Consider the following 23,373-nt stretch of genomic DNA (forward strand, 5'->3'; position numbering starts at 1 on the left):
CAGGCAGAAGGATTGTAGAGGAGCTGCAGGCACAATGATTGTAGAGAGGAGCTACAGGCAAAAGGATTGTAGAGAGGAGCTACAGGCAGAATGATTGTGGAGAGGAGCTACAGGCAGAATGATTGTAGAGAGGAGCTACAGACAGAAGGATTGTAGAGAGGAGTTACATGCAGAATGATTGTAGAGAGGAGCTACAGGCAGAAGGATTGTAGAGAGGAGCTACAGGCTGAATGATTATGGAGAGGATCTACAGGCAAAAGGATTGTAGAGAGGAGCTACAGGCAGAAGGATTGTAGGGAGGAGCTACAGGCAGAAGGATTGTAGAGAGGAGCTACAGGCAGAAGGATTGTAGAGGAGCTGCAGGCACAATGACTGTAGAGAGGAGCTACAGGCAAAAGGATTGTAGAGAGGAGCTACAGGCAGAATGATTGTGGAGAGGAGCTACAGGCAGAATGATTGTAGAGAGGAGCTACAGACAGAAGGATTGTAGAGAGGAGTTACATGCAGAATGATTGTAGAGAGGAGCTACAGGCAGAAGGATTGTAGAGAGGAGCTACAGGCAGAAGGATTGTAGAGAAGAGTTACAGGCAGAATGATTGTAGAGAGGAGCTACAGGCAGAATGATTGTAGAGAGGAGCTACAGGCAGAATGATTGTGGAGAGGAGCTACAGGCAGAATGATTGTAGAGAGGAGCTACAGACAGAAGGATTGTAGAGAGGAGTTACGTGCAGAATGATTGTAGAGAGGAGCTACAGGCAGAAGAATTGTAGAGAGGAGCTACATGCAGAAGGATTGTAGAGAGGAGTTACAGGCAGAATGATTGTAGAGAGGAGCTACAGGCAGAATGATTGTAGAGAGGAGTTACAGGCAGAAGGATTGTAGAGAGGAGCTACAGGCAGAAGGATTGTAGAGAGGAGCTACAGGCAGGAGGATTGTAGAGAGGAGCTACAGGCAGAATGATTGTAGAGAGGAGTTACAGGCAGAAGGATTGTAGAGAGGGGCGTCAGGCAGAAGGATTGTAGAGAGGAGCTACAGGCAGAAGGATTGCAGAGAGGAGCTACAGGCAGAATGATTGTGGAGAGGAGCTACAGGCAGAAGGATTGTGGAGAGGAGCTAAGGCAGAAGGATTGTAGAGAGGAGCTACAGGCAGAAGGATTGTAGAGAGGAGCTACAGGCAGAAGGATTGTAGAGAGGAGCTACAGGCAGAAGGATTGTAGAGAGGAGCTACAGGCAGAAGGATTGTAGAGAGGAGCTACAGGCAGAAGGATTGTAGAGAGGAGCTACAGGCAGAAGAATTGTAGAGGAGCTACAGGCACAATGATTTTAGAGAGGAGCTACAGGCAGAAGGATTGTAGAGGAGCTGCAGGCACAATGATTGTAGAGAGGAGCTACAGGCAAAAGGATTGTAGAGAGGAGCTACAGGCAGAATGATTGTGGAGAGGAGCTACAGGCAGAATGATTGTAGAGAGGAGCTACAGACAGAAGGATTGTAGAGAGGAGTTACATGCAGAATGATTGTAGAGAGGAGCTACAGGCAGAAGGATTGTAGAGAGGAGCTACAGGCTGAATGATTATGGAGAGGATCTACAGGCAAAAGGATTGTAGAGAGGAGCTACAGGCAGAAGGAGTGTAGGGAGGAGCTACAGGCAGAAGGATTATAGAGAGGAGCTACAGGCAGAAGGATTGTAGAGGAGCTGCAGGCACAATGATTGTAGAGAGGAGCTACAGGCAAAAGGATTGTAGAGAGGAGCTACAGGCAGAATGATTGTGGAGAGGAGCTACAGGCAGAATGATTGTAGAGAGGAGCTACAGACAAAAGGATTGTAGAGAGGAGTTACATGCAGAATGATTGTAGAGAGGAGCTACAGGCAGAAGGATTGTAGAGAGGAGCTACAGGCAGAAGGATTGTAGAGAAGAGTTACAGGCAGAATGATTATAGAGAGGAGCTACAGGCAGAATGATTGTAGAGAGGAGCTACAGGCAGAATGATTGTGTAGAGGAGCTACAGGCAGAATGATTGTAGAGAGGAGCTACAGACAGAAGGATTGTAGAGAGGAGTTACAGGCAGAAGGATTGTAGAGAGGGGCATCAGGCAGAAGGATTGTAGAGAGGAGCTACAGGCAGAAGGATTGTAGAGAGGAGCTACAGGCAGAATGATTGTGGAGAGGAGCTACAGGCAGAAAGATTGTGGAGAAGAGCTAAGGCAGAAGGATTGTAGAGAGGAGCTACAGGCAGAAGGATTGTAGAGAGGAGCTACAGGCAGAAGGATTGTAGAGAGGAGCTACAGGCAGAATGATTGTGGTGAGGAGCTACAGGCTGAAAGATTGTGGAGAAGAGCTAAGGCAGAAGGATTGTAGAGAGGAGCTACAGGCAGAAGGATTGTAGAGAGGAGCTACAGGCAGAAGGATTGTAGAGAGGAGCTACAGGCAGAAGGATTGTAGAGAGGAGCTACAGGCTGAATGATTATGGAGAGGATCTACAGGCAAAAGGATTGTAGAGAGGAGCTACAGGCAGAAGGTTTGTAGGGAGGAGCTACAGGCAGAAGGATTATAGAGAGGAGCTACAGGCAGAAGGATTGTAGAGAGGAGCTACAGGCAGAAGGATTGTAGAGAGGAGCTACAGGCAGAATGATTGTGGAGAGGAGCTACAGGCAGAAGGATTGTGGAGAAGAGCTAAGGCAGAAGGATTGTAGAGAGGAGCTACAGGCAGAAGGATTGTTGAGAGGAGCTACAGGCAGAAGGATTGTAGAGAGGAGCTACAGGCAGAAGGATTGTAGAGAGGAGCTACAGGCTGAATGATTATGGAGAGGATCTACAGGCAAAAGGATTGTAGAGAGGAGCTACAGGCAGAAGGATTGTAGGGAGGAGCTACAGGCAGAAGGATTGTAGAGAGGAGCTACAGGCAGAAGGATTGTAGAGGATCTGCAGGCACAATGACTGTAGAGAGGAGCTACAGGCAAAAGGATTGTAGAGAGGAGCTACAGGCAGAATGATTGTGGAGAGGAGCTACAGGCAGAATGATTGTAGAGAGGAGCTACAGACAGAAGGATTGTAGAGAGGAGTTACATGCAGAATGATTGTAGAGAGGAGCTACAGGCAGAAGGATTGTAGAGAGGAGCTACAGGCAGAAGGATTGTAGAGAAGAGTTACAGGCAGAATGATTGTAGAGAGGAGCTACAGGCAGAATGATTGTAGAGAGGAGCTACAGGCAGAATGATTGTGGAGAGGAGCTACAGGCAGAATGATTGTAGAGAGGAGCTACAGACAGAAGGATTGTAGAGAGGAGTTACGTGCAGAATGATTGTAGAGAGGAGCTACAGGCAGAAGAATTGTAGAGAGGAGCTACATGCAGAAGGATTGTAGAGAGGAGTTACAGGCAGAATGATTGTAGAGAGGAGCTACAGGCAGAATGATTGTAGAGAGGAGTTACAGGCAGAAGGATTGTAGAGAGGAGCTACAGGCAGAAGGATTGTAGAGAGGAGCTACAGGCAGGAGGATTGTAGAGAGGAGCTACAGGCAGAATGATTGTAGAGAGGAGTTACAGGCAGAAGGATTGTAGAGAGGGGCGTCAGGCAGAAGGATTGTAGAGAGGAGCTACAGGCAGAAGGATTGCAGAGAGGAGCTACAGGCAGAATGATTGTGGAGAGGAGCTACAGGCAGAAGGATTGTGGAGAGGAGCTAAGGCAGAAGGATTGTAGAGAGGAGCTACAGGCAGAAGGATTGTAGAGAGGAGCTACAGGCAGAAGGATTGTAGAGAGGAGCTACAGGCAGAAGGATTGTAGAGAGGAGCTACAGGCAGAAGGATTGTAGAGAGGAGCTACAGGCAGAAGGATTGTAGAGAGGAGCTACAGGCAGAAGAATTGTAGAGGAGCTACAGGCACAATGATTTTAGAGAGGAGCTACAGGCAGAAGGATTGTAGAGAGGAGCTACAGGCAGAATGCTTGTGGAGAGGAGCTACAGGCAGAATGATTGTAGAGAGGAGCTACAGACAGAAGGATTGTAGAGAGGAGTTACATGCAGAATGATTGTAGAGAGGAGCTAGAGGCAGAAGGATTGTAGAGAGGAGCTACAGGCAGAAGGATTGTAGAGAAGAGTTACAGGCAGAAGGATTGTAGAGAGGAGCTACAGGCAGAATGATTGTAGAGAGGAGTTACAGGCAGAAGGATTGTAGAGAGGAGCTACAGGCAGAAGGATTGTAGAGAGGAGCTACAGGCAGAATGATTGTAGAGAGGAGCTACAGGCAGAATGATTGTAGAGAGGAGTTACAGGCAGAAGGATTGTAGAGAGGAGCTACAGGCAGAAGGATTGTAGAGGAGCTACAGGCACAATGATTGTAGAGAGGAGCTACAGGCAGAAGTATTGTAGAGAGGAGCTACAGGCAGAATGATTGTGGAGAGGAGCTACAGGCAGAATGATTGTAGAGAGGAGCTACAGGCAGAAGGATTGTAGAGAGGAGCTACAGGCAGAATGATTATGGAGAGGAGCTACAGGCAGAAGGATTGTAGAGAGGAGCTACAGGCAGAATGATTGTGGAGAGGAGCTACAGGCAGAAGGATTGTGGAGAGGAGCTACAGGCAGAAGGATTGTAGAGAGGAGCTACAGGCAGAAGGATTGTAGAGAGGAGCTACAGGCAGAAGGATTGTAGAGAGGAGCTACAGGCAGAATGATTATGGAGAGGAGCTACAGGCAGAAGGATTGTAGAGAGGAGCTACAGGCAGAATGATTGTGCAGAGGAGCTACAGGCAGAAGGATTGTGGAGAGGAGCTACAGGCAGAAGGATTGTAGAGAGGAGCTACAGGCAGAAGGATTGTATAGAGGAGCTACAGGCAGAAGGATTGTAGAGAAGAGCTACAGGCAGAATGATTATGGAGAGGAGCTACAGGCAGAAGGATTGTAGAGAGGAGCTACAGGCAGAAGCATTGTAGAGAGGAGCTACAGGCAGAATGATTGTAGAGAGGAGCTACAGGCAGAATGATTATGGAGAGGAGCTACAGGCAGAAGGATTGTAGAGAGGAGCTACAGGCAGAAGGATTGTAGAGAGGAGCTACAGGCAGAAGGATTGTAGAGAGGAGCTACAGGCAGAAAGATTGTAGAGAGGAGCTACAGGCAGAAGGATTGTAGAGAGGAGCTACAGGCAGAAGGATTGTAGAGAGGAGCTACAGGCAGAATGATTGTAGAGAGGAGCTACAGGCAAAATTATTGTAGAGAGGAGCTACAGGCAGAATTATTGTAGAGAGGAGCTACAGGCAGAATGATTGTGGAGAGGAGCTACAGGCAGAATGATTGTGGAGAGGAGCTACAGGCAGAAGGATTGTAGAAAGGAGCTACAGGCAGAAGGATTGTAGAGAGGAGCTACAGGCAGAATGATTGTAGAGAGAAGCTACAGGCAGAAGGATTGTAGAGTTGATCTACAGGCAGATAAATGAAGAATGGACTTACATGCATATAGATTGGAAAATGAAGTTATAGCCAAAAAGAATCTAGAGTGGATCTGCAGGCAGATAAATAGTACAATGCATTTGCACACAGATAGACTGGAGAGTGGAGCTATAAACAGCCCAATAGCAAAGTGGAGCTACAGGTAGACAGGTAGGAGAATGGAGCTATGAGTAGATTGATAGTAGCTGAGCTTTAAATGCAGATACATTGCAGAATGGAGCTATACGCAGCTAGAATGTGGAGCTACTGCCTGCAGGCTGCTAGATAAGAAAGCATATCATTATGATGTATCCAAATAGAATGGGAAGGAAGAATGGATCTATAGACAGGTGGGAGACTGGAAAGATCCAGAAATTGATAGGAAAATTCTCCAAGTAGATTCATAGCAAAGATAAGCTGCAGGTAGAAATAATTGAAATGAAAGCAGATAGGAGAGGACGGCTCTTTGTATACCGACAATAAAGTGATAGGAAATAAAGACAGATGAGGAAGCAGAAAGTGAATAAGTAGAAATTTGTTCAGCTAGATGGAATGGAGCACCTCCACCCAGGAAATTAGAATGGTAGAGATATACAGCAGAGGACATGTAGATGGGAAAGAGGAGTCATATACAGATAAGAAAGGTTCATGATGATGGATTAGTGAGTCGAAATGTAGATGAATAGGAGAGAGGAGCTGCATGCAGCTATAACAGAAGGGATTGGATCCGTATACAGATTAGAGCATAATGGTGCAAGAAGATGGAAAATGGAAACTCTCATAGGAAGAAGATGGATGACAGCAATAAAGAGCTGCATGCAAATGCATCCAAGAGTAGACTTGCAAGTCAATAGATGTAAAGTGCTTAAATAAGAAAATACTTACTGTATGTAAATTGGAGGCATATAGACAGACTTCAAGTGGTGCTATCTCACAGCTTCATACAGTTCAGAGGTCGGAACGCGCTCACGTCTATACTCACCATATTGTGCTGCGCAGCCAAACCACATGGCATTGCCACTTTTTTTTCGCAGCGCGGTTTTTACATATTAAACACATTTGTTTTCTACATACCGTTTGAATGTAAAAACTAAAGTTTCGGTCCAATAAATAAGTGGCAAATTTTGGTAACAAATTGCAGTATACTAGCACTACGAGACAAGCCAGCCTGAAGCCGGACACTTAGGTGGCATCACTTAGACAATCGGAGCAGTGCACAAGGGGAAAGAAAGCTCTGCAAGAGGATGGCTAGATTAGGTTTCTTTGCACCAATGGATCGGAGATAGGAGCTTGCACAGATACGAGGCTAATATTGCATTTTCTTGGAAAAGTAGTCAAAAGGTACACCTTTGGGGAATATCAATAGGTTGGGGTTTTTTTTGTTCAATATAAGTTTTATATTTTCCATGTTCAAGGTAGAAATAGGGAGACAGGCAGAGAGGGAAAGATAGAAGGTAAGAAAGAGAAGATATGGAAAATGGAGGAGAGACTTTATGCCAACAAGAGGGAACACATGGGCTTCATGTCCAGAAAACACAGGAGATTAGGCTGTTGGAAGTAGAGGGAAGAAGAAACCATGCTACATCTGCAGATCTATCCATCAAATTCAAACGAAAGGGGGAAAATATGTTTAGTTAATAAAGAGAGGGAGGTCAAAAATTAAAACCAGGATGAGTCAAACCTTCTGGAACAGACACAGAATTGTGTTAGTGAATATGGTTTAATATTTGTGAAGTTGCTTATAAAGATTTAAATATGGTCACATCACCTGATACAATCTTGAAATGCCACAGTCATATGGGGCTGTAAACTGTGCCTGGCATTTATCTGAAAAGGACTTGAAGGAGGAGCATTGGGGGGAGGACCCTATAAGAAGATTCTCTCACCCAATCAGGATACCCAGGCTTCTTCTGAGTAATGATAAGTGTCTGGAAGAAGCTGACTGACAGGGTATCCCATCAATCCTTATCTCTCGTGTCCTTTTCAGCTAGATACCAGGCATAAAGTATACAGCAGATAGTGACAGTGGGCTTTCAGTTGTATCATTGGGTCCACATGTTTCAAATCCTTTCCTAAGAATAAATTTGAAGTGACCGAGTAGTATGTCTGTTCCAGCTTCATGGCAGAGGTAGGCAACACTAGATCTCCATAAACCCTTCTGTATTCATATCTAATTTAGTCTATAATATTCATGTCTAATTGAATATATTCTATAGAAGAAATTGAAGAGGTTGGATCTTCAGGAGTGTCCCTCTCCTGGTTACCAGCTTCCTGTTTGCCTTAAGGCGATGTCCTGCTGAAGATTGACCTTTAACGCTCTCCAAGGCTGCTAGCAGAGGTAACGTTACCTCTGCAGCATGAGAGAAGCACAGGAGGACTGAAGCAGGTTGGAACTATTGGTCTGGCCAGCTTCAGTGTGGGGCAAACAGGCTCTAAAGCATACAGCCTGTAGTGCTGCAAGCTCCTTACCTTCAGTAGGAAACTGGCCACTCTGAGACCATCAAGTGGATGGTAACTAAGGTAATGAGCTATGCAGTATACACGTAAAAATTCCTCCATTCTTCAGAATGGACAGGATTTTTTATAAGATGAAAATTGCAAAGTTGTATGTTTTTTACGAGTACATTGCAGTTTTACCCATTTAAGCACTTGAGACAACTCCTTTAAGTCTGGCTTTATGGACACTGATGGTAGGAACCATGCTTATTCCTGAAGCCCCTGAAATACTATGATTGCCTACCACTGACCAACAGTCTTGACCCAGCCTGCAAACATATAGAAAATGGGGAGAGGCTTTACATCCGTTGGGAAGAAATGGAAAAAAAAAGTGGAAATAAATAAAATACCATCGTATTCTTCTCCGTGTTCTGTAAGTGAAAAGAAATGGTTAGCTCGCGTATCTCCTGTTCTCCTACGTGAAAAAGCAACTTATTAACCAGTCGGATATTTATTGCAGACCATCAGGCTTCTCATGCACAGAACTTCTGACCGGATCACACTTTTTCTGGCAGGGTGTTTGGTGTTCTTTACCGTGAAGTGCAAAAACTTTTCTCAAAAATTAGGTGAGGACTTTGCTAAACTTCAACGTAACTTCTCAGCATTGCTGACATAGGCAGTTGCCATGCAAAATCGACATTGACACAGGCGTAGGCAGACATTACATATCAATATGCACTGATTACCAACCATTCCTGAATTCTGAATCCCTAGATCAGTAGGAAGCAGTGATACCGACTCGTTTTAAAGAGACCTTGTTGGAGGCCGTAGGTGAAATATCGAGGAAGGTCAGTTAATGGTTCTTCTTACCTTCCTCCTCAGCCACCTGATAACTTTCCTCTTCTTGAACGGCTATCTCCTCAACTTCAGGTTCTTCTTCTTAAGTGGCAAGGCAACATAGTTCAAGCAGTAATGCAAAAGCCAAGATTTGGGGGTACAGGTAGTCAAAGGTTAGAAAGCAAGGCAAGGTAGAAGAAAGAAGAAAGTGCAAAATAAAAGCCAATGCATAATAATAGGTAGCATTATAAGAAAAAGCAGATCATCATTGCTGTTGTAAAAAAAAAAGAAAAAAGAAAAAGAAAGTGCATTGATTGAGCGGCAATTTTTAGATTTCCATGCTTAAGTCACTAGCTGGTTTCACACTTACATTTATTTGCAGTATTTATCTTTGCTCAATATCTCATCCTAAAAATCAGTTTATTTATCTGAATGATTAAAAAAATAGTGCCAACTAAAATTCATTCAGAGATCCATCATGATTAATTAAAAAAAAAACATACTGCAAAAAGAGGCATGTGTGAATGTGCCGTCAGGCATTATTGACATAGACTTAGGTGTTTCAAAGGGATTCTGTCAAAAGGATTTTGCTACCCTATCTGAGAGCAGCATGATGTAGAGTCAGAGACTCTGGTTCCAGCGATGTATCACTTACTGGGCTGCTTACTGCAGTTTCCATTAAAATCGCTGTTTTGTTTTCTGAAGATTTGCCAGTTCCGTGAATGCTGAGCTCTGTATAACCCCACCCCCTCCACTGATTGGCAGATTTCTGTACACTGTGCACAAGCTGCCAATCAGTGGTGTGGGCGGGGTTATACAGAGCTAATAAATGTGAAGGAATACATGGCAGCAGGTTTACTAATCCTCTAGTGATAATCTCCTGCTGATAAAACTGTGATTATCAAAACTACAGCAAGCAGCCCAATAAGTGACACATCGCAGACATGAAGGTCTCTGTCTCTACTTTAAGCAGCTCTCAGATTAGGTGGCAAAAACCTTCTGACAGATTACCTTTTAAGAGGTTTTTCCATGGTAAAGTGATGGATATTGTTAGCATAGGTCATCAATTTATGATCTGTGGGGATCCAACAGATATCAGACCCCCAGTGGTCTTGAGGAAAAAAGGTTGCCCAGTACCGGAGTAATGCATTTTAATTTTTCCTGCATGTTGGTGGTCAGGACCACCTTGCTGTGCTAGGAAACACAGCTGGTATCATTTTCTGGAAGAGCGTTCTGCTGAACCGGTGGGCGGTGAGAAAAATCGCGAAGGGGACACAGTGCTGCACCTCCTTCAATCTCAGGATCGGTGAGGGTCTAAGAGGTTGGACCTCTATCGATCACAAAGTGATGGCATATCCTAGTAATATGAACATACTCTACATGGTAAGAAGACCCCTTACTGTCCAGTCTGTATGCCTAGATCAGATCACCCCTCTCCTCGGTTCCACTGAGACAGATTTAGAGTGCCATAGGGGTGTAAGTCTGGCACAGTAGAGGCTATAGAAGGGGGGAGGGGGGTGTCTAGTTGATGTGCCCACCTGAATAAGGCTAAAAGGCGGCACGGTCTTTGTTCCTATTATTAATCGGAACAATCACCAAGCCATACTCATCATCAGATCTCGTATTTTGACAAGAGAGCACTGGCTCCAAGATGCAGACATCATATCACCACATGATCTCCAGGTCACAGCGTGCCTCATGCAGCACAGATACCAGCAAGCACGTCCCATCCCTGAGCGCTAATTATCTAGGACCACTGGTGGCAGCCACCTGACTGCATTGAGATAAACATCTGTCCAAATCCAGAATTCGCATGATTTACAGATGAGTTTACAGATACTGATTTGGAGATATGAAAAAAATGGGCTCTGGGGGTCACCTCCTATTTGTAGGTGGGAATGCTGAACAGATCACATACCTTCTTGGGGTTCTTCAATTGTTTCATTAAGAAGAGAGGGATAAAAGACAAAGGGAAAAAAGACAAATGAGCCATCAGGACATTAAGCTGCAACATTATATAACACGGGGGGATGCAGAGCTCTGCCGCAGAGCACACAGTGACCTGTCCACGTGATCTGTCTAACAATCTAGTCATTATTCAATATGCATTGTGATACTGAGCACTTTGAGCCTCCTTTTCAAGACTTAAGATTAACAGAAAAAGTATGATATTTGAAAAAACTGTTTTTTTTTCCAGAAATGGCTCCATTCTTATTCATTCTTAATATGATTGTGTTTGCTATTACAATTCTGCCTCATTCACTTGAAGCGGTTCCCGGGGTGTATAATAAAATCGCCCCATTTCGCAATTCAAATTCACTGAAGAAACACAGCTCCCGGGAACTGTGTCTCAACTGACAAAGGAGCTGTCTTGTAAGCACATCGTTCTGTGAGCTGGCAGAGAAGGGCTGTGGCGAGTGAAGAAATTAATCTCATGGAGGACTGATACAAGAGGGAAAAAAAACCATGTGCTCAGTTAGCTAAGGAGAAAATGTATTTCTTCTCCTCTTACAGACCTTCTCTAGCAGCTCACTGGTTTGTGTGCTTATAATGAGCTCCTCTGTCAGTGGAGACACAGGTCTAGGGAGCAGTGTTTCTTCAAACTGCAGCCTGTCCTGACATGTGACTAGGATGGGCTGCTATTTGAATTATGTAACGGAGGCTATTTTATTACATTTTTGGAGATCCCCTTTAAATGCAATACCAGACATTGACAAAGGTGGTGCTGTTTTCTGGCAGAAACTCCTTCTTCCAAACTCATAAACTCCATTAGACTTTTGCACCTTTCCCTGTTTATTTCAAAGGGAAACGCCATTGTAAGTAGTAAGCAGATGTGTACCCTAATAAGGATTCGGCATGTCACTTGTTCTAAATATGAATTTTATTTTTCTTACTTGGTGTAAATGCTGCTGTTCTCCTAAATCTGATAATAATAATAATAATAATTTTATTTATATAGCGCCAACATATTCCGCAGCGCTTTACAACTTATAGAGGGGACTTGTACAGACAGTAGACATTACAGCATAACAGAAATCACAGTTCAAAACAGAAACCAGGAGGAATGAGGGCCCTGCTCGCAAGCTTACAAACTATGAGGAAAAGGGGAGACACGAGAGGTGGGTGGTAACAGTTGCTTTAGTTATTTGGACCAGCCATAGTGTAAGGCTCGGGTGTTCATGTAATGCTGCATGAACCAATTAACAGCCTAAGTATGTAGCAGTACAGACACAGAGGGCTATTGACTGCATAAAGTGTATGAGAACATGATGCGAGGAACCTGATTATGTTTTTTTTTTGTTTTTTTTTTATTATTATTAGGCCACACAGGGATAGTTAGGTTAATGCATTGAGGCGGTAGGCCAGTCTGAACAAATGAGTTTTTAGGGCACGCTTAAAACTGTGGGGATTGGGGATTAATCGTATTAACCTAGGTAGTGCATTCCAAAGAATCGGCGCAGCACGTGTAAAGTCTTGGAGACGGGAGTGGGAGGTTCTGATTATTGAGGATGCTAACCTGAGGTCATTAGCGGAGCGGAGGGCACGGGTAGGGTGGTAGACTGCGACCAGAGAGGAGATGTAGGGTGGTGCTGAGCCATGGAGTGCTTTGTGGATGAGGGTAGTAGTTTTGTACTGGATTCTGGAGTGGATGGGTAGCCAGTGTAATGACTGGCACAAGGTAGAGGCATCGGTGTAACGGTTGGTGAGGAATATGATCCTGGCAGCAGCATTCAGGACAGATTGGAGAGGGGAGAGTTTGGTAAGAGGGAGGCCGATAGTAGAGAGTTACAATAGTCCAGACGAGAATGAATAAGTGAGACAGTAAGAGTTTTTGCAGAGTCGAAAGTAAGAAAAGGGCGAATTCTAGAAATATTTTTGAGATGCAGATAAGAAGAGCGAGCCAGTGATCGGATGTGGGGGGGTGAATGAAAGCTCGGAATCAAGGATGACCCCAAGGCAGCGGGCATGTTGCTTGGGAGTAATGGTGGAACCGCACACGGAGATGGCAATGTCAGGCAAAGGTAGGTTAGTAGAGGGAGAGAACACAAGGAGTTCAGTTTTTGACAGGTTCAGTTTCAGATAGAGGGAGGACATGATGTTTGAGACAGCGGTAAGACAATCACTGGTGTTTTCTAAGAAGGTCGGCGTGAAAGCAGGAGAAGAGGTGTATAATTGGGTGTCATCAGCATAGAGATGGTACTGGAAACCAAATCTACTGATTGTTTGTCCAATAGGGGCAGTATACAAAGAGAAGAGGAGGGGGCCTAGGACTGATCCTTGAGGAACCCCAACAGTAAGGGGAAGGGGAGAGGAGGAGGAACCAGCAAAACATACAGTGAAGGATCGGTCAGAGAGATAGGAGGAGAACCAAGAGAGAACGGTGTCCTTGATGCCGATGGAGCGGAGCATAGTGAGGAGGAGCTGATGATCCACAGTCTCAAATGCTGCGGAAAGATCCAAGAGAATTAGCATGGAGTAGTGACCATTAGATTTAGCTGTTAGTAGATCATTAGAGACTTTAGTGAGGGCAGTTTCAGTAGAGTGTAAAGAGCGGAAGCCAGATTGAAGAGGGTCGAGAAGAGAGTTATCTGAGAGATAGCGGGTAAGACGGGAGTGGACCAGGCGTTCGAGGAGTTTAGAGATGAAGGGAAGATTAGAGACAGGTCTATAATTAGCGGCACAGTTTTGGTCGAGGGAGGGTTTTTTAAGTAATGGATGTATGATGGCATGCTTAAATGAGGAGGGAAATATACCGGAAGTGAGGGAAAGGTTGAATATTTTTGTTATGTGAGAGGTGACAGCCGGGGAAAGGGACTGGAGGAGATGTGACGGAATGGGGTCACTGGTGCAAGTGGTCGGGCGAGAAGATGCAAGGAGCCTGCTTACTTCTTCTGTAACTGGTTCAAAGTCAGAGACTGAACTAGATGCAGTGGGGGAGGGAGGACAGTGCCTGGTATGAAGAGATTGGGAGATGATTTCCTGTCGAATGTGGTCAATTTTTTCTTTGAAGTAATTGGCCAGATCGTCAGCGCGGAGATCTGTTGTTGGGGCCTGGTCTCTTGGGTTGAGTAGGGACTGGAAAGTGTCGAAGAGACGTTTAGGGTTATTGGACAGTGAGGTGATGAGGGTGTTGAAATAGGTTTGTTTGGAGAGGTGAAGGGCAGAGTTGTATGTTTTTAGCATGAACTTATAATGGATGAAATCTTCAGGGAAGATTAGATTTTCTCCACAGACGTTCGGCGCACCTGGAGCACCGCTGCAGGAAACGTGTTTGCAGCGTGTGCCACGGTTGTCGCCGTCTGTGCCGAGTTGTTCTATGTATAGGAGGTGCAGCTTCATCCAGGGCACTTTGCAGGGTTTCATTGTAATGCTTCAGAGCAGAATCAGGACATGAGATGGAGGAGATTGGGGCCAATGAGGACTGCAAGTTCTTCATAAGTTTCTGGGTGTTAATGGCCTGTATGTTTCTATAAGTGTGGAAAGTGGGGGTGACCTGAGCGGGATGGCAGTTCTTGATAGAGAATGAAAGAAAGTTGTGGTCAGAGAGCAGGAGAGGGGAGTTTGTGAAATCATCCACTGAGCAAAGCCGTGAGAAGACCAAGTCAAGGGAGTTTCGATCTTCATGCGTTGGAGAGTTAGTATGCTGCGAGAGGCCGAAAGAGGAGGTTAGAGATAAAAGGTGAGAAGCAGACGGGGAAAGGGGAGAAGCAATGGGGATGTTAAAATCACCCATGATAAGGGTGGGGGTGTCACAGGAGAGAAAGTAATATAATATTTATATTTTATCCCTGTGCTTCTCTTGTATATAAATCTAGTCTGCTTAGCCAACATGGCGTGATCCTCAAAATACTCCCAAAGAGAAAACTGATGGTCACTAACTAACACTTGGCTAGTTTCACACTAGCGTTTACCTGATCTGCGGCAGGCTGCGGACTTCCTCCGTGAAGCCCCGCCCTCGGCCGCACCTCCGCCGCTAGCTCCGCCTACTTCTGCATGCGGCCCGCATGCGACCTCCGTACCTATCTTTAACATTAGGTACGCAGGTCATGCGGCTGTATGCGGATGCTGCCGCATGTGTCGTTTTGACGATGCGGAAAAAGATAAAATGCTACAGGCTGCGTCCTACGCTGGTCGCCGCATCGTCAAAACGACGCATGCGGCAGCATCGGCATACAGCGGCATGACCTGCGTACCTAATGTTAAAGATAGGTACGGAGGTCGCATGCGGGCCGCATGCAGAAGTAGGCGGAGCTAGCAGCGGAGGTGCAGCCGAGGGCGGGGCTTCACGGAGGAAGCCGCAGCCTGCCGCAGATCAGGTAAATGCTAGTGTGAAACTAGCCTTAATAAGACCAGATTTCTTTACAAGGAAGGGTGGTCCATAACTCAGAAATGGAGAGGAGCAAGAACAAAAGAAAAATAATGCCAGATTTAGGAGAACAGCAACATTTACACCAAGAGGAAAAAAATCATTTATGGCAAGTAACAAGTTATTTTTAAAGCTTCAGGGCCTACATGCCAAAATCTGACAAGAACTCCTCACCTTTACAACATTGGTGTCCTCTTATATAACACAAGAGCCTTTAGGACCCCTTAGGCACCAGGGCATAGAGGTGACCGCAACCTATTACACCAGGGCATAGAGGTGAACACTACCTCTGAGCCAGGGCATAGGGAAGACCACTACCTCTGCACCAGGGCATAAGTGTGACCACTACCTCTGCACCAGGGCATAGGGAAGACCGCTACCTCTGCAGCTTGGCATAGGGGTGACCGCTACCTCTGCACCAGGGCATAGAGGGGACTGCTACCTCTGCACCAGGACATAGAGGTGACCGCTACCTCTGCGCCAGGGCATAGGGGTGACCACTACCTCTGCACCAGGGCATAAAGCTGACCGCTACCTCTGCACCAGGGCATAGGCTTGACAGCTACCTCTGCACCAGGGCATAGGGGTGACCGCTACCTCTGCACCAGAGCATAGAGGTGATCACTACCTCTGCGTCAGGGCATAGGGGTGACCGCTACCTCTGCACCAGGGCATAGAGGTGACGGCTACTTCTGCACCAGGGCATAGAGGTGACCACTACCTCTGCACCAGAGCATAGAGGTGACCGCTACCTCTGTACCAGGGCATAGGGGTGACGGCTACCTCTGCACCAGGGTATAGGGGTGAAGGCTACCTCTGCACCAGGGCATAGGGGTGACGGCTACCTCTGCACCAGGGCATAGGGGTGACCGCTACCTCTGCGCCAGGGCATAGGCTTGACAGCTACCTCTGCACCAGGGCATAGGGGTGACCGCTACCTCTGCACCAGAGCATAGAGGTGATCACTACCTCTGCGTCAGGGCATAGGGGTGACCGCTACCTCTGCACCAGGGCATAGAGGTGACGGCTACTTCTGCACCAGGGCATAGAGGTGACCACTACCTCTGCAGCAGGGCATAGAGGTGACCGCTACCTCTGTACCAGGGCACAGGGGTGACGGCTACCTCTGCACCAGGGTATAGGGGTGAGGGCTACCTCTGCATCAGGGCATAGGGGTGACGGCTACCTCTGCACCAGGGCATAGGGGTGACCGCTACCTCTGCACCAGGGCATAGGGGTGACAGCTACCTCTGCACCAGGGCATAGGGGTAACCGCTACCTCTGCACCAGAGCATAGAGGTGACTGCTACCTCTGCACCAGGGCATAGGGGTGACCGCTACCTCTGCACCAGGGCATAGGGGTGACAGCTACCTCTGCACCAGGGCATAGGGGTGACAGCTACCTCTGCACCAGGGCATAGGGGTAACCGCTACCTCTGCACCAGAGCATAGAGGTGACCACTACCTCTGCACCAGGACATAGGGGTGACCGCTACCTCTGCACCAGAGCATAGAGGTGACCGCTACCTCTGCGCCAGGGCATAGGGGTGACCACTACCTCTGCACCAGAGCATAGAGGTGACCACTACCTCTGCGTCATGGCATAAGGGTGACCGCTACCTCTGCAGCAGGGCATAGGGGTGGCAACTACCTCTGCACCAGGGCATAAAGCTGACCGCTACCTCTGCACCAGGGCATAGAGGTGACTGCTACCTTTGCACCAGGGCATAGAGGGGACTGCTACCTCTGTACCAGAGCATAGAGGGGACCGCTACCTCTGCAGCAGGGCATAGAGGTGACCTTTACCTCTGCGCCAGGGAATAGGGGGACCACTACCTCTGCACTAGGGCATAAAGCTGACAGCTACCTCTGCACCAGGGCATAGGGGTCACTGCTACCTCTGCACCAGGGCATAGGGGTAACTGCTACCTCTGCAGCAGGGCATAGGGAAGACCGCTACCTCTGCGACAGGGCATAAGGGTGACCACTACCTCTGCGCCAGGGCATAGGGGTGACTGCTACATCTGCACCCTCTATAGCTCTGCTTCTAATGTACTTAACATGATTCAATTTGAAAATTTCCCCCACACATTAATGAGTCCAGGACACTAAGACATACCTTCTTGTGCTTCTTCTGCCAGACATTATGACATTGTGGCAAGAGCAAGGAGAGGAGAAAACAGACAAAGCAAATCACGTTAACAGGCGGCAAGGACTTATGGAGCACAGAAGAAGTCACAGCTGCAATGCACCTCAGAACGGACACACTATAGCCATGTGGAACGTAACGCACGACACACCGAGTAATGGGAAACATGAACGCTCTCTCCCCCAGCACATCCATACCTGGGAATGGACAGCGACGATTCCATGTAGCCACATACGGATACACTGACATGCACGCCATCTAATCAGGAGTTTTTACATTGGACCTGATCATTATAAATCTCTTGTTATAAGAAGTGTCAATAGATATAAAACATGTTCATGCTGTATTAATCCTCCATCGCTCCTGATGTCATAATGCTCTTTAGGCTTTTATAAGTAGAAGGGTTTTATCTTTAAAGGGGCCATCCACTACTTTGATATTGATGACTTAGGAGAGGTCATCAGTAACAGATTGGTGGGGGACCGATACCTAGTGCACCCATAATGTACACATCAATGGATGCTGTTAAGTGCTGCATTTTATATTCCTTACCTCTTCCTATGGCATGTACTGTAATTGGGTTGACCGATAGGACACTAGAGTCTAGACCTCCACCAATTTAATAAACTATGGAGAAGTGAATTGTATTGACCGGGTATTGGGTTTAGTGATGAGCGAATATACTCGTTACTCGACATTTCTCGAGCACGCTCGGGAGTCCTCCCAGTATTTTTTAGTGCTTGGAGATTTAGTTTTCTTCGCCGCAGCTGAATGATTTACAGCTACTAGCCTGCTTGATTACATGTGGGGAATCCCTAGCAACCAGGGAACCCCCACATGTACTTATGCTGGCTAACAGATGTAAATCATTCAGCTGCGGCAAGAAAAACTAAATTTCCTAGCACTAAAAATCTTTGGAGGACCCCCGAGCGTGCTCGGGAAATCTCGAGTAACGAGTAGTGTTGAGCATTCCGATGCTGCAAGTATCGGGTATCGGCCGATACTTGCTGTATCGGAATTCCGATACCGGGATTCCGATACTCTTGTGGTATCGGGTATCGGGTATCGCAACAACATTAATGTTAAAATGTGTAAAAGAGAGAATTAAAATAAAAAATATCGCTATACTCACCTGTCCGACGCAGCCGGGACTTCAGCGAGGGAACCGGCAGCGTTGTTTGTTTAAAATTCGCGCTATTACTTGGTTACGTGAATTCCCGGCTTGTGATTGGTCAGGTCGGCCATGTTGCCGGGACGCGGACCAATCACAGCAAGCCGTGACGAAATTACGTCACGGCTTGCTGTGATTGGTCCGCGTCCCGGCAATATGGCCGCCCTGACCAATCACAAGCCGTGACGTCACGGGAGGCTGGACACGCGCCCATTTTAAAATGAGCGCGTCCAGCCTCCCGGCTTGTGATTGGTTGACCGCGGCGCAACCAATCACAAGCCGTGACGTCACGGGAGGCTGGACACGCGCCCATTTTAAAATGAGCGCGTTCAGCCTCCCGGCTTGTGATTGGTTGACCGCGGCGCAACCAATCACAAGCCGTGACGTCACGGGAGGCTGGACACGCGCCCATTTTAAAATAAGCGCGTGTCCAGCCTCCCGTGACGTCACGGCTTGTGATTGGTCAGGGCGGCCATATTGCCGGGACGCGGACCAATCACAGCAAGCCGTGATGTAATTTCGTCACGGCTTGCTGTGATTGGTCCGCGTCCCGGCAACATGGCCGACCTGACCAATCACAAGCCGGGAATTCACGTAACCAAGTAATAGCGCGAATTTTAAACAAACAACGCTGCTGGTTCCCTCGCTGAAGTCCCGGCTGCGTCGGACAGGTGAGTATAGCGATATTTTTTATTTTAATTCTTTCTTTTACACATTTATATGGTTCCCAGGGCCTGAAGGAGAGTTTCCTCTCCTTCAGACCCTGGGAACCATCAGGAATACCGTCCGATACCTGAGTCCCATTGACTTGTATTGGTATCGGGTATCGGTATCGGATTGGATCCGATACTTTGCCGGTATCGGCCGATACTTTCCGATACCGATACTTTCAAGTATCGGACGGTATCGCTCAACACTAGTAACGAGTATATTCGCTCATAGCTAATCGGGTTACATTTTTGGGAAAATAGATCTCGGAAAATCAAAGCTGCTCTGTGATTGGGTGTCATGGTAAACAAAAATAGGTTTAGATATTTTGGGGACCGGTTTGCAATACCTGCCATGTGACATGTATAATGAATTCTGCTCACCTCCTGATGTGGAAATGAGCGAAACCAGATTACCCTTTGAAAGAGGATATGTCAAAAGATCAAAAGTGGCAGTTTTTCCTTTTCATTTATACCAGCTGCTCCCCTATTATGCCTTTTTTCTTAAATCCTCCATACGATTTTAAAGATACGGGCCTTTTTATTCAGTGCTTACTTTTATGGTCTTTATAAGAAGCCGTGGCTCATTGGGTTCCGTGGGGGCGTGTTTCATCAGGTTCCGTGGGGGCGTATCTTAACGTAAAAGACCATAATAATGCATACTAAATAAAAAGGCACATATCTTTGGAACCGTATGGCGGATTTAAAAAAAAATAAAATGCGATTTACTCAGGGGAGCAGAGGGGATTGAGTAAAAGCAAAAACTGGCCATTTTTAACCTAGTGCCAGATCTTTTTTAAATAACAATAATCTTGAAATCTACATATCATGCATCAGTCAAGTAGTGCTTAAATCCCAAAATTTCTGTCTGAGCCGTAGTTTTATATTTTTTAACGTTTACGCTAAACTTAAGCCAATCGAGTTCAACCTATAGCCTAACATTTTGATCCAGAGGAAGGCAAAAAAGCCATGGGGCAGACATTAATAGCTGTGCCATGCCATGTCACTGGGAATCACATGGTATTAGCAGCGTATTTGGGAGTATAATTCTGTATTCTATTTCTTATATCAGGTCATCAGCTGATGATGACTCACAACAAATAATTTGGTGAAAACTGAAAACCCATAAATGTCATTATGATATCATTTGAGTGGAACTGAGGATTTTAGGAGGTCAAATACACTGCACGCTTATAAAAGCGACTAACATCTGTGTGTCAGATAGAAGCCATTGAAATTGGGTGTCCGGTTATATATGTTAATTGGGTAAATAACCGGCGTTGTGTGTCTCTTTCACTGCGGAGCCATTGTACAATATCAACCTCATATATTGTAAATGGTGGCGGGCGGCCATGTTGTTTCAAGTGAAGGGGTAAGTGACATTAGTGACATTGTATAGGATCAGTTATAGCGTTAGGGCTTAGTGGCCAGGGAGGTGAAGGGAAGGAGATCACCCATTTACCTTCTTCGTATTCTTCTGTTTGTGTGCGGACATAAAAAAAATAAAAAAAATCATATAAACAGGGACAAACATGCAACGTAAGCAGCACTGACAGATGTCACCTCGGCTACAGAAACATATAGCGACACAAAAGAAACACAACCACGAGAAAGAACAGGAACATAGAATAGCTCTGCCAAAGAGGAAGTAAACGTTTCGCCCGACCACCTACAGAGTGACATCACAGCTCAGTGCATGATGATGTCACTCCACCTGAGAGCGAGATGTGATCATATCACTGTGAGCTTAGTATGGCGGTCATTGCACCTAGAAGAAGAAGTTGGCACTTATCTATTAACCTCTACAGCACCACCGTCCTAGGCAATAAGTAACGAATACTTCTAGCTTAATTCCTCTTAAAGCAGTTAAAAATGGAATATTTTTAATTCTAGTTTATGTAATATCATGGCAAGAAAGGACTTTGGCTGCATGGAGTTTAATAATGGTTATTTAACACACAGGCCAGCAGGGGGCAGTAGAGATCCTGTTAGTGCGTTATACAGCAGATCAATGAAATCGCTGTATGTGCCGCAGCTAAAATCTAAATGACGGCGGACACCGTAATATACTGATGATCTCGCTAGAAAGAAAAAGTTGTTAATTGTTGGAAATCAAAAGTGGACATATTAAATAAGAAGAAAAGGGATGAGTAGTCATTAGTCAGTGGTGGGATCAGTCTGGGTATCTGAGAGGAGCGGAAATAAGAAAGGGAGCAGCTGTTAGAATTAAGGGTAGCAGAAAAACAATTGTAATTAATGCACAAAACACCGGTACGAAGTGGGGTGCAAACATCAATTTATTCATTACCAGTTGCCCTTTTGGGGCCATTGCCCCCCTGATGACACTGATTCATCGGTGAAACGTTTGCTGGACAGTAATTCTCACTTTTGTTAATGTAAATGTCTGACATGATCGGGTTCTGTCACAGATAGAAAAAAAAGCAACGTGACCCCAATTTGTTTTCAAAGCCTTAGGGCTCCTGCCGATAATCGTATTTTTGGTCCGAGTACGATCCGACAGCGGTCGAATCAATGGGACAGTGCAGATGAGCAATATTTTTTAATGGACCAAATCTGCATGTGAAAAAAAAAAATGGCAGCATGCACTAATTTCTACCGGAAATTGGATGAGACTCTCCCATTCAAGTCTATGGGTGTGATAAAAAAATCAGACAGTGTAATATTCGATTTTTACCGGTACGTTGCAATTCTGTAACATAAATGGTCCTGTAAATGATTATTGGCTACTACTGGGCAGAAAAAAACCGGATTGCATACAGATGACAAGTGAGGAAAAAAATCTGTCCGCTTTTCTGGATGAAACTGAGTGATTTTTATATCTCTGCCTAAACGTTATTTTTTAAGTTGTGGGTGGATTTCTTTGGGACCGTTTTGCCCCAAAAGAGCAACTTGCATTGTTATCCTTTGCACTCACATCACACAGATCTCAGTAAAGGAGTGAGAAATACAGATGCAGCAGAGTTGTGTTTGTCATTGATCGTTACAGAAATATAATGCCATAGGTGTAACTTACTATCACACGTAGGGCTCGTTCAGATAGCCATTTTATGCATACGAGCGCTATCTGCGCTTTTCATGAATAACACACGTACTTACAGCACTGAATGGGGCCGTGATTTTTCAATGAGCTCTCGGGTCCCATCTGTGTTCCGACCGTTTTTTATGACCACTATATAGGAAACGATAAGAGAAACTCTTCTTTTTGTTTGTTTCTTATCCGAGAAAAACTGATGAAACTCAGATAAAACAATGATGGTAAAAAAAATGGTACTGATCAAAATCTGATCAAAATACTGTTTTTTGAGTATGAGAAAAATGACTGACGCCTGAATGAGGCCTCTGTTGTGCCGACTGACAAATTCAGCTCTGCTACTTGTGTATATATGGCATTGTCTGAAATAAAGCAATGTTAAAGTGGTTGTCCACTACAGCGATATGGATGACCTATCCTTTCAGATAAGACATCGATATCAGAATGGTGGGGGTCCGACACCCATACCCCTCTGCTGTTATCAGCTCTGACAGTGGCTGGATATTATCAGTGTATTAAGCAGAACACCCCCGCTCTGTTATGCCGCGCTGCCGGGGACTGCAGATCTAGTGATAAGTGAACGTGCTGGAGTAAGGTGTTATCTGAGCATGCTCTAGTGCTAACCGAGTGTCTTCGGCATGCTCGAATAATATGTTCGAGTCCTACGCCTGCATGTCTCACGGCTGTTCGACAGTCACAACACATGCAGAGATTTCCAGTTTGTTAGACAATCCCTGCATATGTTGCTGCTGTCGAACAGCTGCAAGACATGCAGCCGCGGGCACTCGAACATAGTATTAGAGCACGGTTAGCACTAGAGCATGCTGAGATAACACCTTATTCAGGCACATTCGCTCATCACTAATAATCTCCTATTTAACTGAAAAGGAGACCAGATTGCTGATCTCATCCAACCCTTATTTATTCTCCCCGTAATTAATGTAATCATGCATCTTAGCTGCAGCAAAAAAAGTAAGGACATTATATATGAAGTAAATGAGTTTGGAGCTTTACTCACCCTCCACCTGCTCACTGATAGATGATGAAAAAGAGACCGATGACGAGGAGAAGGAGAACAAAGGATACAAAAAAAGAGAGGAAGAAAAATATGTTTTAAAATGAAACTTTTCTTCTTTGTTTTGAAATTTTGTATCTATATCACACATATATTCCCAAAATATGAACTAAATCTCCTAAGTGCTCATGGCAGATAGGTTAATTTCTGAGTTTTCTATG

The 23,373-nt window shown here is 45.6% G+C and overlaps 1 protein-coding gene across 2 annotated transcripts in view; it reads right to left on the reverse strand.

Annotated features, from left to right (window-relative positions):
- The window catches only part of TNNT3 (troponin T3, fast skeletal type), a 60,209-nt gene that overhangs the window by 34,485 nt on the left and 2,351 nt on the right, over window positions 1–23,373 (reverse strand). For both annotated transcript variants that reach the window (XM_077287877.1, XM_077287876.1), the window contains one exon: window positions 23,156–23,169. In XM_077287877.1, the coding sequence (XP_077143992.1) occupies window positions 23,156–23,169 (14 nt within the window). The remainder of the gene's footprint in view (window positions 1–23,155; window positions 23,170–23,373) is intronic.

The sequence above is a fragment of the Ranitomeya variabilis genome, chromosome 2, assembly GCF_051348905.1.
Source record: "Ranitomeya variabilis isolate aRanVar5 chromosome 2, aRanVar5.hap1, whole genome shotgun sequence".
NCBI classification, from domain to species: domain Eukaryota; kingdom Metazoa; phylum Chordata; class Amphibia; order Anura; family Dendrobatidae; genus Ranitomeya; species Ranitomeya variabilis.